At 38.8% G+C, this 15930-nt stretch overlaps 1 protein-coding gene across 5 annotated transcripts in view; it reads left to right on the plus strand.

Annotated features, from left to right (window-relative positions):
- Positions 1 to 15930, plus strand: part of SORCS1 (sortilin related VPS10 domain containing receptor 1) — a 256566-nt gene that overhangs the window by 147153 nt on the left and 93483 nt on the right. For all 5 annotated transcript variants that reach the window (XM_064717506.1, XM_064717509.1, XM_064717507.1 and 2 more), the window contains one exon: positions 6763 to 6921. In XM_064717506.1, the coding sequence (XP_064573576.1) occupies positions 6763 to 6921 (159 nt within the window). The remainder of the gene's footprint in view (positions 1 to 6762; positions 6922 to 15930) is intronic.

A 15930-nucleotide genomic window follows, 5' to 3' on the forward strand; every position in this document is an offset into this window, starting at 1 on the left:
TAGTATTCTGGTGACAAGAGATTGTCTTATCACTCAATGAGCACTGAATCTTTCATGAGTGCAAACAGGATGAATTCACTGTCTGAACCTTTTGCCACATCATTTCTCTTACATTTAAACAGCCAAGACTTGAGGAAGATGATTGCATCCTACCAGTTATGGACCTCCTGTGGGTTCTTGGGAGAAGTGAGGATAGTTTCCCTTCTCTGGATCCGGATTCAGTCTGAATCCGAATTGCACTGTCTAGTCATCATGATTATGGTTTTCCTTTGGGGTAGTTTGAAGTGTGTTACCCTTAATGTCAGCAAAGTGCAAGCTGATTGAATCAGTTTGGGTTATGCATCTTTGCATGAATAAGAACTTCTTTCTTCTTAAGTCACTGAGTAACACTTGCAAAACAACTTGTTCCAGGCCTTTTCCTTGCATTAAAGAGGTCATTTCTACTTACTTCTGATCCAGGTCATCATTCAAAGGCAATATTCTTCTTTTTTTCTTCAATGTTAGAAGTGTAATTCTGTCACTGAAGTCTTTTCTTTCCTTACCAAATTGCTGCACTTTCTGAGTTAACAAGAACTTTTGGCAATGAAATACTCCACAGTGCCTCAATTGAATTATTGGTGTATTATTTTAATGGTGTCTTAATGAAATTGCTTAGCAACTAACCTTGTCTTTTAGCTGGCATTAGAGACAGCTTCAAAACTGTCAGCTCTAGCCCATTTCATGTTTTCGTCTAGGTGCTCATATTGGTACCCAATTTATTTGAAGCAGAAACTTGGGCCAAATTTTAGTAGCATTACTCATGTGCATAGTTCTACAGCAGCTGATGTTACCTGATGTTCCTATGATGAAAGATTTTTAAAATTTCACAGAGGCTTTAGTCTCCTCTTTTCCTATTAATATCCAACTAAATGCTTATTTTATTTCTTCTGTAGCTTTGTCTTTAATTTGTTTGCTCTTGTAAACATATACTGCTTCCAGCACCTCAGTCCTGTAAAAGAAATAGATGTAATTTGCTTTACAGTAGCGGTGCATTTATTTCAAAATTTCACTACCAAAGCAGTTCCTTCCTTTGGATTGTTTCACTTTATATCTTATTCTAGGTCTTAAGAAAGCTTACGCAATGAATGAGTTCAATTAATTAAAATCAGAGTACGTTTCTTTGAATGCATGTGTGGAGTACTGAATCTGGAGGAGCAGATTCTCTCTTTACTCACACTCACTCACAGTTATACAGACAAACTTTCACACTCACACACTCTTGCAAACGTTTACTCACTTGAAAAAGGCAATCCAAATTCAGAAGTGATCTGTAAAGTGGCAGAAATGACATTTCACTATGTTGGGATTCCACAGCACTGATTCTCTTGCTATCAGTCACCATGTGAAAAAAAACCAAACCCCACAACCCTCTAAAGTCATGCAAGTGACAAGCAGAGAAGAGGGGGAAAATTGAGCTCTTTAGAGAATTTAAGTAGGGAATGCCCTGCTTTTGTTAGGAGTAGGACATTTCTGGTTTCTGTTGCTGATTTCCTCCTTTGCTGTGTCTTGTGAGAAATATTACTTGTTCTGTGTGGGTCACCAGGCTTGAGGCTGTGCATGAAGCTTGTGATAGGTAAGGAAAGTGAACGATTTGACCCGATTTGCATTTTAGCTCCATTTCTGGTCAGTTGATGCATCAGAAGGGAATGTAAAACGTGTGACTCCATGAAATAGATTTGTTGGGGTTTTTTTCATGCTGTACTATTTCACTTGTACTATGTTCTTTCCTAAGATGTATTAGCAAAAAGCTGGTCCAAGGGGAGATATGAGTGGCCAAAATAAAAGCCTGAGAGCAATTCTGGACTTTTTTAACTAAGCCACTAAATCTAGAATTCACAGCAGATGTACAGGTCTCACAATTCCATCTCTAGATGCAAAACTAGAGTCCCCTTGCTAAGAATTCCTGGGTTTCTTTGTGATGGCAGCAATAACACATGTAATTATCAAAGGCAATGTCATCAGCAGAGTTACACTGAAAAAGGAGTGAAAAAAGTGTGGACTGTCTTAAGGTCTATAAATTATGTTTGGTTTCCATTTGTCAATTCTATGAAAAGCAAATCACGTTTCTCCCTTTTTAGAGGGGGATGATTAATGGATGCCTTGCATTTGGTTGCAAAAGCTTGTGTCAACTGTATTGGCTTTTTTTTTAACAGAGGAAAAAACCCCATCCATCTGCAGCAATAGGAAGTGCAGAGTGTGCTTGCTCTGCCTGGTGTGAATAAGCAGATTCTGATCATTGCTGACCACTGATCTGAGCAGAGAGTAATTACTCTTGCTGTGGAGAAGTAGTCTTTGCTCCTATTCACTCTTCACTTTTGTTTAAGACAACAATAAACCAGACCAGAGGCACTCCAAGGTTGGTCTCCCACCTCAAAGGGCTTTTGCTGGAAGTGAGAGGCAGATGAATACAGCTCTTCTTACTCCTGTGTTAATAACTTAATTTTGTGCTGGTGGAATCAGAGGTAGTTTAAAAACTGTTAACGTGAAAATCATGGGCCCAAGTCTTCACATACAGCCCAAGCAAATTGATAACGTTATTGTTGGGAATGTAGGTGGTGTTGGTAATTTCTGTCAGGTAACGAGCAATAGGATGAGGGAAAATGGCCTCAAGTTGCACCAGAGGAGGCTTTGATTATATGCTAGGAAAAATTTCTTCATTGAAAGGGTGGTCAAACACTGGAACAGGTTGCCCAGGGAAGTGGTGGAGTCACCATCTCTGGAAATGTTTGAAAAGTGTGTAGATGTGGTGATTAGGGATGTGGTTTAGGAGTGGACTTGGTGGTGTTAACCTAAAGGTTGGACTTTATGATTTTTTTATGATTTTTTTTATGATTTTAAAAGTACTTTTCAGCCTTTTATCCCATCGCAATTTCCCTTTGGTGAGGGAACACCTCAAAAATCTTCTTTGACTTCATGAGCTAGGTTGCCTTTTCCTACAGGCTCTAAGGACCTGGATAAATTTAATGTGTGATTTTCACATGCAAAAGTCATGTTGATTTTTCTGTGATGTTTGGAATAAACTCATCCAAAAAACAGTGTTAGCTGGGAAAGCAGCAATCTGCTGTATTAGGCACTGTAGAAGTAGAGCAAGATGTTTGATGTAGTTTGATTCTGGAAATCCAGCATGCTTTCTACAGTGAAGCCCAAAATGATAAAAACAGTTTTTTTCTAATCTCTTTATCTTAGGTATTCTTAGCTATTAAAGTTTGTGGCATCTAAACTTAGATTAATATTTGTTATTGTTTCTGGTTTTGGTTTTCATGCTTTTCTTGTTCAGCACATTTGTGTCCGGTTGTATTTTCTGTATAATCAGCTGCATAAAGCCAATGGGTAATAGACTACTTCAATGCAGAAATTGGGTTAATTTATTTAAAAGGAAATTCTAAAGAGTACTTACTCTGTATTTCATATGCTGCAACAAAAAAAAAAGCATTAAAATGAATTGTACTTTCCCTCCTTTTTCATTTGTATTCCAGGCAACTTAGGCAATAAAACAAAATTAATATGACTGAAACTACATTAACATGTAATGCAGCTCAGTGGAAGTATGTTTGTAGAATGAAATGGTTGATGTTGAGATGACATCTGCACTATGGGCATTTTGGAGGTTGAGGGTCTGACTTCAGAATAGTGCTAAGGTGGTAGTGTGATCTGAATGCCCAGAACAGTGGTTGGAAAACATTAGATGCACTCCTGAGGTGTATCACAGTCATCTAATGGTTTGTGTTGGAAGGAACCTTTAAAATCATTTATTTCCAGCTCCCTGCCATGGGCAGGGGCTGTTCTGGTTTAGTTTCCTGGAAAAGAAATGCATTTCCTGTGCTCTGAGATCACTGTGGCCTGAGTCAGAACACAAGGATTTGTTACAGAGGTTTCCCCAAAATTTTGGAGAGCTAATTTCAGAAGCACACTTCTGGTGTGCTCTGAAAGGTTTATATAAAATTCACACAGCCTTCTCCTCTTGTTTTGACTTACTTTTAATATAGGTATCAATTTATTCTGCTTATCCAATAAATGCTATCTTTTGGGCTTGTAACTCTGATTCTTTACACACAGATATGTTGTAATGAAGTTTGCTTTTCTTATCTTATGAAAAACCTGGTGCTGCAGCTGTGATGCGAGTAGTGACTGATGGTTGGCTCTAACTTGTTTTGCTTTATGACACCTGTGCAGAGTGATTAACAATACAGGGTACAACAGTGCAGCAGATAATGCTGAAAGCTGGTCTCATAGTTAGTAATCTGACTGGTGGATGGAGTCATCCATCAGCTCCCTGCTCTGTCTCCCACTCTCTGTGCCCTCGCATAAATTCACAGCAGTGGCACAGCTCTGCCACATCTGAGGTGCCGTTGGCATACAAACAAAACTGGTGTGTCACTTTTACCTACAGAATGGCTGGGTATCACAATGCAAAGCCAAGGCTTTTGGAGAGCAGAGAAAACAAAGTGCTCATAGCCCAGGGTGGTAGTTAGCAGATTAAAGCCAAAGTCAGCAGTGTCTGAAAATCTGTTTAGGCACTTAACTTTTATTGATTGGGTGAAGTATTAAGTGCTTCAGTGCCTCAACAGTCTCTCCCTCCATTCCCTTTTTAAGAAATGCAGATGAGAGCACTTTCACACTTCAGAGGAGTGGCCTAACACAAAATGTGTTAAGGCAGTGATGTGACAGTGATGAGGTCAGATGAGTTCCTTGCCCAGGTAGAAGGAAGTATGTGAGCCTAGAGTGGCTCTTGATTAACAGCTTGCCTTGGAGGCACAATCCAAAGGCAGTGACAAGACTCTTATTAACTTCAGGGAGCTCGGATCAAGCCCATTGATTTGTGCTTATTTCTGCTCTAGTTGCTCTAGTCCAAATTAATGCTGTGCTGTGATATTTCCAAATACCAACATAAACAAAATCCACTCAAGAAGGTAGTCATAAAAATAGGAAAATCATAATGCCTGAATCACAGTACTGAATCCATAAACATTAAACATAGGGACCTGGCCCCAGAAATTAGTGTGATAAGAAAAAGGAGCCAACTGATAAACATCATGATTTTTGGCTTCAGAAGCTGGATAGGCTCCTTAGTGACAATATCTTATCTTTTTAGATATTGATATTTTGATTATTAATCCTTTCTCTCATCTCTCAGTCTTTATTTTGGAAATCACATTTGGAATATTTGAAAGTGTTAAATGAAAATACAAATGTTTAAAAATGCTCATTTTCATTACTATTTTCTAAAGTAAATCAGATATAATAGGAGATTCTACCTTTATGCTACTATGGAAAAATTACTCCGATTTTATGTTAGAGATACAGTAGGGCTGGGTAACTGGTCTGAGATTATTCAGGATCTGAAAGTTCAGGGGTTTTGCAGAACCCCCAACTTTTAAGTCAAAGGCCAAATAGTTATGCTACCAAGGAGGTTTCTAGAGACAGAAAAAAAGTTTTGGCAGCTGCTCAATTACAAAAGACATATTCTGCGTAGATTATATGTGTATTTACACCTTCACATACAACAGCTCTTTAGCATCTGGTGTCTCACAGACACCAGATGCTATGCTTCCTTATAATTCCTAGGTAGCAAGTTAAGTTGTGTCTAACTCTGCCTACTTAAATGAAAGAAGATAAGGAAATGAAGTGTGCAGTACTCAAACCCAGACAGAAATTTTTTTCTGAGAAATGCCAGGTGTGGATATTTTCATTTCAGGCTTGTCTAAAAACAGATCAGTGTTTGCCATTTGCAAAGCAACTTAGAAAAAATAAAATAAAAATGCTAATGATTCAAGCCTTTAATACCTTTCAAAGGCAAATATTCTTTAAAACTTCTCACGTTTTTCAGTCGTGATGCCTTATTCCCATTCCTTAGGGGTATTACTCTGTTGCCTGCTGAAATACTGGAACAATCTCTATTTACTGCTCAGACCTGTATATTCCCTCATGCAGAGACACATGAGAGGAGTACCTCATTATTGCCACTGGTTCATCAGCAATGCAGATCAATTAATACCACAGCTAATGGGGTGAAGTAGCTGCTACAACTCTCAGTCGTGTATCTTTTGTCACTCCTAAACTAGCACGCCTGGACAAAGCTAGAAAGCAAATTTCCTATGCAGAGATTATTTTTGATACACTACCAAATCTATAATTCAAAGCACCGTAGAAGCTGGAGGTGGAAAGAACCCAGCACATTATCAAACGAGTTCTCATGCCAAAGCAAGGCTGCTTGTTGCAGACAGCCAGGTAATATTTTAGGTAGTCAAGCTGCCTTCTCTGAAATTTCTGCCAGAATCTAACAAAACCCACCATTAGAGATCAGCCTCTCTCCTCTCTCTGTGTTTTGGGTTTCTTTTCTCAACACCTGACTTTTTGTCTGCCACTCCAATAAATCATTCTTGAAAACCCTAGCAGACTACTGTGCCTGCCTAGTAACTTCTGTGCTTTAGTGTTAAAAATTTCAGGTTTAATTTTTCAAATTAGCTAAGCACATCTTCATTTAGGTCTGGTTGAACTAGTGGCAAAGTCATTCTGCCTATTTGATCATATGTTATGTGTTTATACACATAGCTGAAGCATACTGTTTTCGTTACTGAACATTGGCTATAGTCATTTTGACATTACATTGAAGCATTTTGTAATGGTCATATATAATAAGCTTCTCTGAAGTTCCTAGCTGCTTGCTTAGTTTTCCATTTGACTCCTCTTAACCACTGTATTTTCACTCTCCTTTCCATATAGATTATGCTGCTGACTGATCCAGAAGTTGAAAGCAGCTTATTAATCAGTTCTGATGAAGGAGCCACCTATCAAAAATACCGTCTGAACTTCTACATCCACAGTCTGCTCTTCCATCCCAAACAGGAGGATTGGATCTTAGCCTACAGCCAGGATCAGAAGGTAAGAGCTGTGGCTTGGTTTGCTTGGGGGGAACCCAGATCTTCCCCACCTCTCTGTGCAACTGCTGCAGAGCGTTCAGGGCAGGCTTCAGGGTGACCCCAGGACAGTCTCTGGAAATTCCAGTTTGGTATTTCCAAGCAGGAAACATTGACCAAGCCTCAGTGTAAAGGTCAAAGCAAAGGACGTGGGCATCTGCTGTGTTCCTGGGGCCTAGCCCTCTATTACTGATCTGGCAGTCTGTGTTTATTCATCCATCCTTTTGGCAACATTGTGTGACAGGCAATGGGCAGAGAAGACAGCTAGGATCCTTCACAAACCTCTAATGAGACTTTTGGCCTCTTATTCAACAATTCTTTTCCTCCAGTTTAGTATCAGCTCCAAGAACAGTATAAGACACTCCTTGTTCCTCTCTGGTTGGCGTATTTTCAAGTAGTTTTTGATTTTCTGAGAGGAAAAAGTAACACTGAATCAATTTCCTTTGGAGCCCAGTTCCCTCAATGTGGATAATCCATCAGCCAAATAAATATGCTGTGAGATTTGCCTTCATTTTTTGCTGCCTAACCTAACACAACAACACAGGACTTTTTTGTGGAGAACTCATTGTTGGAATTTTTTGAAAATCAGACACATCAATACAAGTCCGTTTTCTTACAGCAAAGGATTTGATAGACCTCAATCTGTTTAGTTCAACAAAAAAGCACATTGAAGGAAAACTATATTGTTGCACATAAATGTTTCTATGGGGAAAGACAAATCATAGAAGAAACCATTTCAATTTAGTGATAAAAACTTCTAACAAAAATTGATGGTTAGGAGTCAGTGGCAGATAAACTCAGCTGTAAAATAACTAGCCTTTGGAGCAAACTGCTCAGAGAAATTGCTGATTTCACATCCTGACGTTTTAAAGTTTTATGAATAAACTTGGAAAAAGACCAAAAGAGTTTGTTGAGCTCCCAGCAAGGGTAAAAAGAGTAAAATATCTTGACATTTAGCATGTAGGCTTTTACACAAAACTGGTCTCCTTTTTGTTTTGTGTATGATGTAAGAATAGAATCTGTGAATATAATTGATAAGTTAACTACTGGCTGAATTGTTCAGGTTATACATTAATGTAAGGATCAACATAAAACATAAAAGTTTGAAATCTGTGATGTTTTCTATCTGTGTAGTTAAATTAATTGTAAAATAATTAAACTACTAATTTTCATTTTGCATAAATTAGGCTTGGTATTACAGTAAGCCTGAGAAAACAAAGGCATAAGGAAACTGAGCAAGTAGGTAAGGTTGCAAAATGATTGTATTGAAATTTTTGGAATATTTTCATCCTTCACTTTACACTCAAGCCCAGAGTCCTTCCAGGACTGTAGCTTAATGCCCTTTGCAACTGAGAAATGCATCTTGCCTCCTAATTCTTTCTGTACAGTCAGTTGCATGCGTTACTTTTCACTCACCCCTCTCTCAGTGTTTTGTAGAGTGTACCATGGTTGTACTCTGTTCAGAGGAATGTGCAGATTAAATTATTTCTCTGTGTTCAGTGTGTAATTAGACAAGGCCAAAATGTTTCCTTTCCCTTGTAGCTCTTGAGTTCTCTGGACTGATATGAAACAGAACAGAAGCTGGTCTCTGATGTCTTTTTAGGACCATTGGAATGAAACTTACAGTGTTTAATAACAGGAAATTTATTACATGAAAATCAATGAAACTTTCAGAGGGAGCTTTGTCAAATAAAAGTAGCATATAGTAGAAAATTCATTTCAGTTGCTAGGGTATTCAGTCTGGTCAGGAAATAATTCTGAGTTAGAGACCATAGAGCTAAGGCTTATTTAATTTATGATTAATGGCTACCAAGCAGTATATCATCACTATTTCATAGGAAATGCCCACTCTTCCACAGAATCCTTGAAGACAATCTGGATATAAGAACACAGGGTCTGTTTGTGCTAACATGAATTTATGGGGGTGGTGTTGGAGTTGTGTGTATGGGGATGTGTGTGAGGTGTTTGGGGAGAAGGGATGTAGGCTGTATTATAAATTTTTTTTGTTATGGAATTGATTAGCAAATTGAATAACTGTTGGTAATTCAATACTGTAGTTACAAGACAAAAATCAGGTAGCACAAAGTCTGTAGATCTGTACCAATTAAGTCCAAAATAGAATTTAAAAGTACACTGAATGGGTATGAGTCACAGACCTGGTTTCTGCTTTAAAGCCTAATGAACACATTTTCTGGCTTCGACAGGCTTTGCCCAAGAACTGTAGAGGGTAACCAGCAGGCAAAGAGCATTAATCAGCCTGGACTAAATTAAATGTAACTTGAACTAAGGGTCAAGTTCGGCCTATGGCTAAGTGTAAATGACTCCCATTGGTTTTGTGTTTGTGTATCCAAAGGCAGAATTTTCTCAGAGTAATTAAGATGTCCTGTAGGTATTTAGATAATTGCAATGGGAGCTGAGGGGTGCTTTGCAACAAATGACACTGCTGGTAGCTATTTCCTGATCCTGTGCTAAGGCTGTATTTAAGGGAAGAGAGTCCATTACTGCTTGGATTCCAGGCACTGTGTACCTACTGACTTGAGAGTCACCCAAGGAGCAAGGGAAACGTATCTGCATGGTAAGGAATTTACATTTTGGTGCCACTAGCTTGGATGCTACTGACTGAAGAGGTTGTGACGGTTTTCTTGATGAGGACTTGGAAGAGTAAATTGTATTTTGACCAGTTAGGATTGGTGCAGTCATTTAATTTTGCTGTTGACAGGAGGGAGCTGATAATCAACTAGAAAACACTTTTACATACTTCTAGCAAGCCACTTGATTGTTGTCATCCATTTGCATTGTGTCCTTGCAGCAAATTGGATGGGGAAGATCAGGTGGTGAATAGAGCAAGAGCTGGAGAGGCAGGAATCACATTGGATCTGGACTGTTTTGGTTCTCAGGAGTTGTCCATCCAATTAAGGATTGATGAGGGCCAAGCCAACAGTAGTGGAGGCCTCTCATTGCTCAGTTGTAATAAACAGTTAGTGGGTCACACAGAATCATCTCTCAATCTCTTCACAGCCCACTGAGTCTATCACTGTGATCAGACCTTTTCTTGTTGGTTTGAATAGGAGTTTGCTCAATGGCAGGGAAATCTGTTTTAGCTGAAGTAATTTTATGTCCCAGTTTCTTGGGTGTTGATTGTGAGGGAATGTGGTTAATTACTGGGGTTCAGCTGATGAACAATAACTCATTAAGCTTCAGTGGCTCAGTTGCTTTTGTTCACATATCTTTTGCCTGTGTCTCTGCCTTGGGCAGTGGACTTGAATTACCACTGCTGACAGACCAGTCCCTAATTCAGTCCTGGCTTTTTCCTGCCAGTCTTGAGAAGAAAAAAGAGCAGCAAGCCATCTGCTGCCTGCACTAATTGCTTCATGATTGCATTAATTGTTCTGGCTGAAAGTACAGTTGTTACTTGGCTGATTCTTAGCACATAATTGCAGAACTGCTGCATGCTTCTCCATTTTCTGCATAAAGGAGTTACAAATCAGAAGGAAACTCCAGACACAGAAAAGCAGTGCTTGTGAGGCAAAGGCTTTTTGGAGGTCTTGTACATGTAAGCTCTCATGGGTTTAATCAGCTTGCTTGTAGAATGAGGGGCTGTATTTTATGGGAATATTACTTATGTATTACTGTGTAATCTTCAAAAGTGGTTTGCTGTGTAATCAGACCGTGGAATAGAAGAGCCTCTAGTTCATGTGGAGACATCTTCTGCTATTCAGATGGGTCAGGCACACAGAGGAGTGCTTAGTAATCACCCAGGAATAACAGAGCTATTTGAAGAGATGAAATAAAGGTGAAATTGGGAAACACAAGTCAGACAGGCAAAATGCAGAGTCGTAATTGCCCAACTCGGGAATAAATGCACAGAGGCAGTCATGTACTGAAAGGCAGCAACAGAGGCTGAAAACCAGATTTAAAACTGAGTTATTGTTGTTGCTTCTTCACTCCCATTTTAAAGTAACTCTTGAAAAGTTAGGCACCCCAAATTAAAGGAGCCCTGTCAGCATAGCACTAGTAAATGAAGAGGTTTATGTTTTGGGATTTTTTTCTTTATTCATTTTGGTCTTTTCCAAATGTCTGGTTCCGCCTGCCTACCTTTATTTATTCTGTGTATCATGCTGAAGATGAATATTAGGGACTGATACTTATCTGTGTTTCTAAAGTGCTGAAATTTGGCAAATCAGGATTCTGATACTTTTGGGAAAACATGTCTTCTGACATCAAACCCCATATCATCTTCATTTTCCTACATTAAGGGATGTCCACTCCTCATGCATGCAAGTGGGAGAAAGGTATTGTTGTATCTGGGATGACAGAGAAACCACTTAGAGAAGAGATACAGATTCATATGGCCACAGGATGTCTGTGAGAGAGCAGACCAGCACTTAAAAGTACCTTCAGCCCCATCTCTCCCTGTGTTTTGGTCTAATACTTGTGTCTGACAGTAGAGTATCTGCCATAGACATAGCCAGAATTCACTCTTCAAGATGTGATGGGCTACTCTGATTGCACTCCGTAATTTTAAGACCTTTCATTTCACTGCATTAGGATCTTTTTAGAGTGTATCTGCTTGGAAAAGGATCACACAGAGAACCTCTAGGAGTTCCTTTCAACATAAATTATTCTTTTTTTATTTGCACACTCTCCGTTTCAACAGTAACAGTAATTTCTTACTTAGACTAGAGAAGGGACAATAAAATCCAGATTTTTTTTCTCAGAAATTGCATCATAGGTAAAAAACAAAAGAAAAAAATCCCCAAACAAAACAACAAACAAAAACCCCAAAAACAAAACAAACAAACCAAATGAACCAACAAAGCAACAACAAACAATGAAAAACCCCCCCAAAACAAACACCAAAAAAACCAAACAAACCAACAAAACAAAACCAAACAAAAAAAAAAACCACCCCAAAAACCCAACAAAAAACCCCAAAAGCCTGTTACCATCAAGTGACCTCCTTTTGGTGTGGTGTTTTGGTTTTTTTGTTTGCTACACTGCTGACAGCAGTAGTGACAACAATTCAGAGGACTATTCACTTGGGCTAATGTTAGCTGAGGGAGGCTAATCCCATCTAAAATTAATGGAGAGGAAAGAAGCTTCTCTAGAGTGGTAAGCATTAGCCACTTCGAATCATCCTCTGGAAAAGCCTATCTCTTTTGACAGACTGTGGACACAACCAGGGAGCTAGTTTGCATAAAGCTAACATTAGCCTGTGTGAACAACTCCCCCTTTCCCTGTGGCATCACTCCTGCCACAGTCTGCACTTTCTGTGTTTATGTTTGGGGCACCACTAATAATCCAAGCCAGTTTTCCAGCAGACCTGGTACTCTTTAATGCACATTGTTGAAGATGGGAAAAGTAACAAGTAATTTCCATATTAAAAGTTGTTTGCCCCAGCTTTTGCAGAGTTGCACTTCCTGCGTGATCTTAGATATCCCTTCTGGGTTACTTGTGCCAGGGATGCATAGGGCTTTCCTCAGGAAAGAAAGCCTTGTGACTGCTGCTCCCTGGTTTTAAGGCATTCAATATGGTTATGTTTTTAAGCAAGTGATGCACACAAATCCCCTCATGTGTAGCTCAAGCTGTGTGTGAGGACTCGAGGCACAGATACCTGTTGGGCATCGTGGGTGGTAACACATCTTACACACAACCCTTTGCAAATATCCCTTGCTATCTCTAAGGAAATTGAAAAGTTTGGTGGCAGCCAGTATTCTGAAAATAAGCAAGGGAGGGACATCAAAATAAGAATAAAGATGCCAGGTTGTATCTTCTTTTTTTTTTTTCCCTTTCCTTTTTAAATTGGCCATAAGCCAGCGTAGAAAGTGTGTTGAAAAATATACGTAGAAAGTCTGAAAAAATACACGTAGAAAGTGTGTTTCTTAGAGTACCCATCAGTCTTTTACAGACCTCACTAAGCATAACGTGCTGGGGTAACAATTTAAAATAAAGAATGGAATTAAAAGTGATAGGAGTCTCTAATGTTGTTTCCTACACTAATAATAATAAAAAAATCAACTAGCAGAGCCCAGTGGAAGATAGATTTCTGGGCCAGGAGTGTGATCAGTGAATCAGAAGGAAAGACTTTCAAGCAGTAATCACTGTGCTCTTCACCACTGACTCACTCATCTTTAGGCAAATCAATATATCCTTGCTTATCCATCTGTATAAACATCAGCCCTCTGTACCCTTATAGAACTTGTTCTTTTTCTGGTTTTAGATCCTGGATACATACTTTTAGTTAAGGATAGATCTGTTATTTTTCTGCAAGATTTTCTGTGTTCTATATAACTGCACTTTTCCTACTTCCATAAAAAAAAAAAGACTTTTCACATTCCATCAGAGTTGGATGGTTCACTGGATTAGGAATAAAGACATGTACCCCATTTTGCTGGATGTGCTACTGAACTCTGTGGTGTTGAGCAACTTCCATCGCTTTTCTGTACATGACTCACCTCTGTTTTCTCTGTCTCTGTCATTTGGTTGAGTGCAATCTCCAAAATGTCTCCAGTTTCTTATTATACAAAGTGCCTGTCAACACTACATTCACTGGAAGCCGTAGGTTTTAATATAATGCAAATGATGAACAATAATTTATTTTTAAATTTAAAGCTGTGCATGTGTGCATGAAAATTCTGACACTTTGCCCTAAATTCTGCTGTAGTAAGCCTTTTCTCTTGTGTTCTCATTCAAATACGGTGCACTTTTAAAACAAAAATGTGCTTATTTATTGCAGTTATCTAAGCAATTATGAATCTACTTAGTAAATTTACAACACAGCAGAAAGCAACTGCTGGGTACCCTGTTGTCTGTCACAGAGATAGTATTTCTTAGCAGAGAAGGGATTTAACCTTGAGGACAACATACTAAGTGGAGTGGTAAATTCATCATCCCTTGGACTTGAGATTGAGTGTCTTTCCAAATGATAAAATCTAGTTCAGCCATCAGTTGTTGGCCTGAATAATTCTCTCTACTGCTTGAGTTACTGGTAAAGATGGTGCAGCATCTGTTAGGAGGAGAACACACTGATGATATTAGAGACTCCTTCTGTCTTTAAAATATATATGCCAGTTAGAGTCCTTTAAATACCTCCTGGTGAAAAATATGTTTCCTGTCGCTTTTTTAACATGTGAGCTGAATGAACTGGGGACATCATCCTAATGCAGTTGCTTGCTTGCAAACTGCCACAAAACCAGAATACTGGCTGATGTGGCTCATAGCTGACAGTGTGTGAGGAGTTATTGAGAAACAGGTGGGAAGAAAGCTGAGGGTCATCTTCAGGGTACTTTGATGTGCTGAACATTCACAAAAGCAATTGCTGTGTTAGGACCAAACCAGACATCTCTGCATGACAGCAGCCTGTGGTTCATCAACAAAAGCAGCTGCAGAGCTGCAGCTATCACTGGTGTTTGAAGGGGCTGTGAAGCAGGTATCTGACAGCTTTATCACTCTGATGTGTTTCCATCAGCATTCAATAAGCACCAATTATTGGGTAACCTTATTGATGGTTCTGCGTGTGTGATTAATGCATTGCCTGCAACTTAAAATGTTCAAAGTCTATGCAGCATCCTGTGAACTTTATTGCTTCAAGGGTATTTATGCTTCTTAACAGTGGAACTTACAAATAGATCAGAGATCTAGGGAAGTAAATGAGTATCAGCCCTGTAGCACATTTCTGTATGTTTTATTTTAGGAAAGAAATACCATGCACAATTTTAGGTTCTTTTTTATACAAAGCATACTGTTCTTTTAAATGCAGTTTAGAAAAGAAAAACCTGGTCCATAGTCTGGTTCAGGGAATAGCAGCATGCCTCCTAACCTTTGGCTGCTGCATTTCTGAAGAAGAAATGCCCTGTGCAGTAATTTCTTTAAATGCAATGTACTTTGTTTGATACCCAAGTAAGCTGCACTGGATGCATGTGGGGAGCATGTGTCCATCCAAATCCCTATTCATTCAATTTCATTCCTGTTTTGAGATATCGCTTTTGCCACTCTGGAAACTTCTCTCCCACTGTGATAATTTTTCATCCAACAGATAGAGTCAGGGGCAAAGGGGTGTGAAGGACCATAAAGGACTGTGCCTATATAAACATGTTCAATCTGAAATCCTTCTCTGATGCACTAACCCCATTTTTTTCTGCAGACTGTATAGAAAGCAAACGAAATGCAAGAGAGATTTAAATTGGAGAAGTGCATCACCAAATTGCAGCAATCCACATGATGCCTTCCCTACTGCTCTTTGCTTTCCTGAAATTTTCGATCAATTCAAAATATGGTCTTTCACAGTTTAATAATACTTGAAAAATGCTCTTATGAACAATGAGAATGATGACTGAAACCTTGTAGAATACTAGAATTTCTTCAAATGCACCTGCATTTGTAGTAGTAGTAAAAGTAGTAGTGGTAAAGTACAATTTAACAGCAATATAAAATTTATTCTGCATAAATGAATGAGAAGGATTGCTGGCATGGATATCAAATTGTGTTGTTGCATCTTCAGAAAAAAAAATTGTCTTTATCCAGCTGGATTCTTATGTTTATAGTTAAAGCTAAACTGCTTTTGGGATGTTGCATTCCCTGGTGAATTTGAAATTTGAGGAAAATAAAGATCTCTCGAAATATTTATATGGTTCACCAGTGCAAAATCTGTGGCTAAGGTGCACTGGTGTTTGGAGTATTTTTGTGTGTGAACAAATGGTGTATGAAGGGGTAAGGGGGAAACAGCATGAATAGCATTAGTTTTAATCATCTCATAGAAACACGAGGAAGTGTAAGAGTCAAGAAGTCAGTATAGGTGAAGAAAGTACCAGGAGCTGTGGCTAGTAGAAACCTTCTCATGGAATTAGAGGTGAATTTGAATCAAACCCAGTGCTTTCAAAGCTGTTCTGAGCTAGTTTTCCATTTGCATCTGGTTTTTTTTGGGTCAATAATGTAGTGTAGATTGATATTTTTTGGTCTGATCTGTGTCCAGGGA

Source organism: Zonotrichia leucophrys, chromosome 6 (assembly GCF_028769735.1).
Source record: "Zonotrichia leucophrys gambelii isolate GWCS_2022_RI chromosome 6, RI_Zleu_2.0, whole genome shotgun sequence".
In the NCBI taxonomy this organism is placed as follows: Eukaryota; Metazoa; Chordata; class Aves; order Passeriformes; family Passerellidae; genus Zonotrichia; species Zonotrichia leucophrys.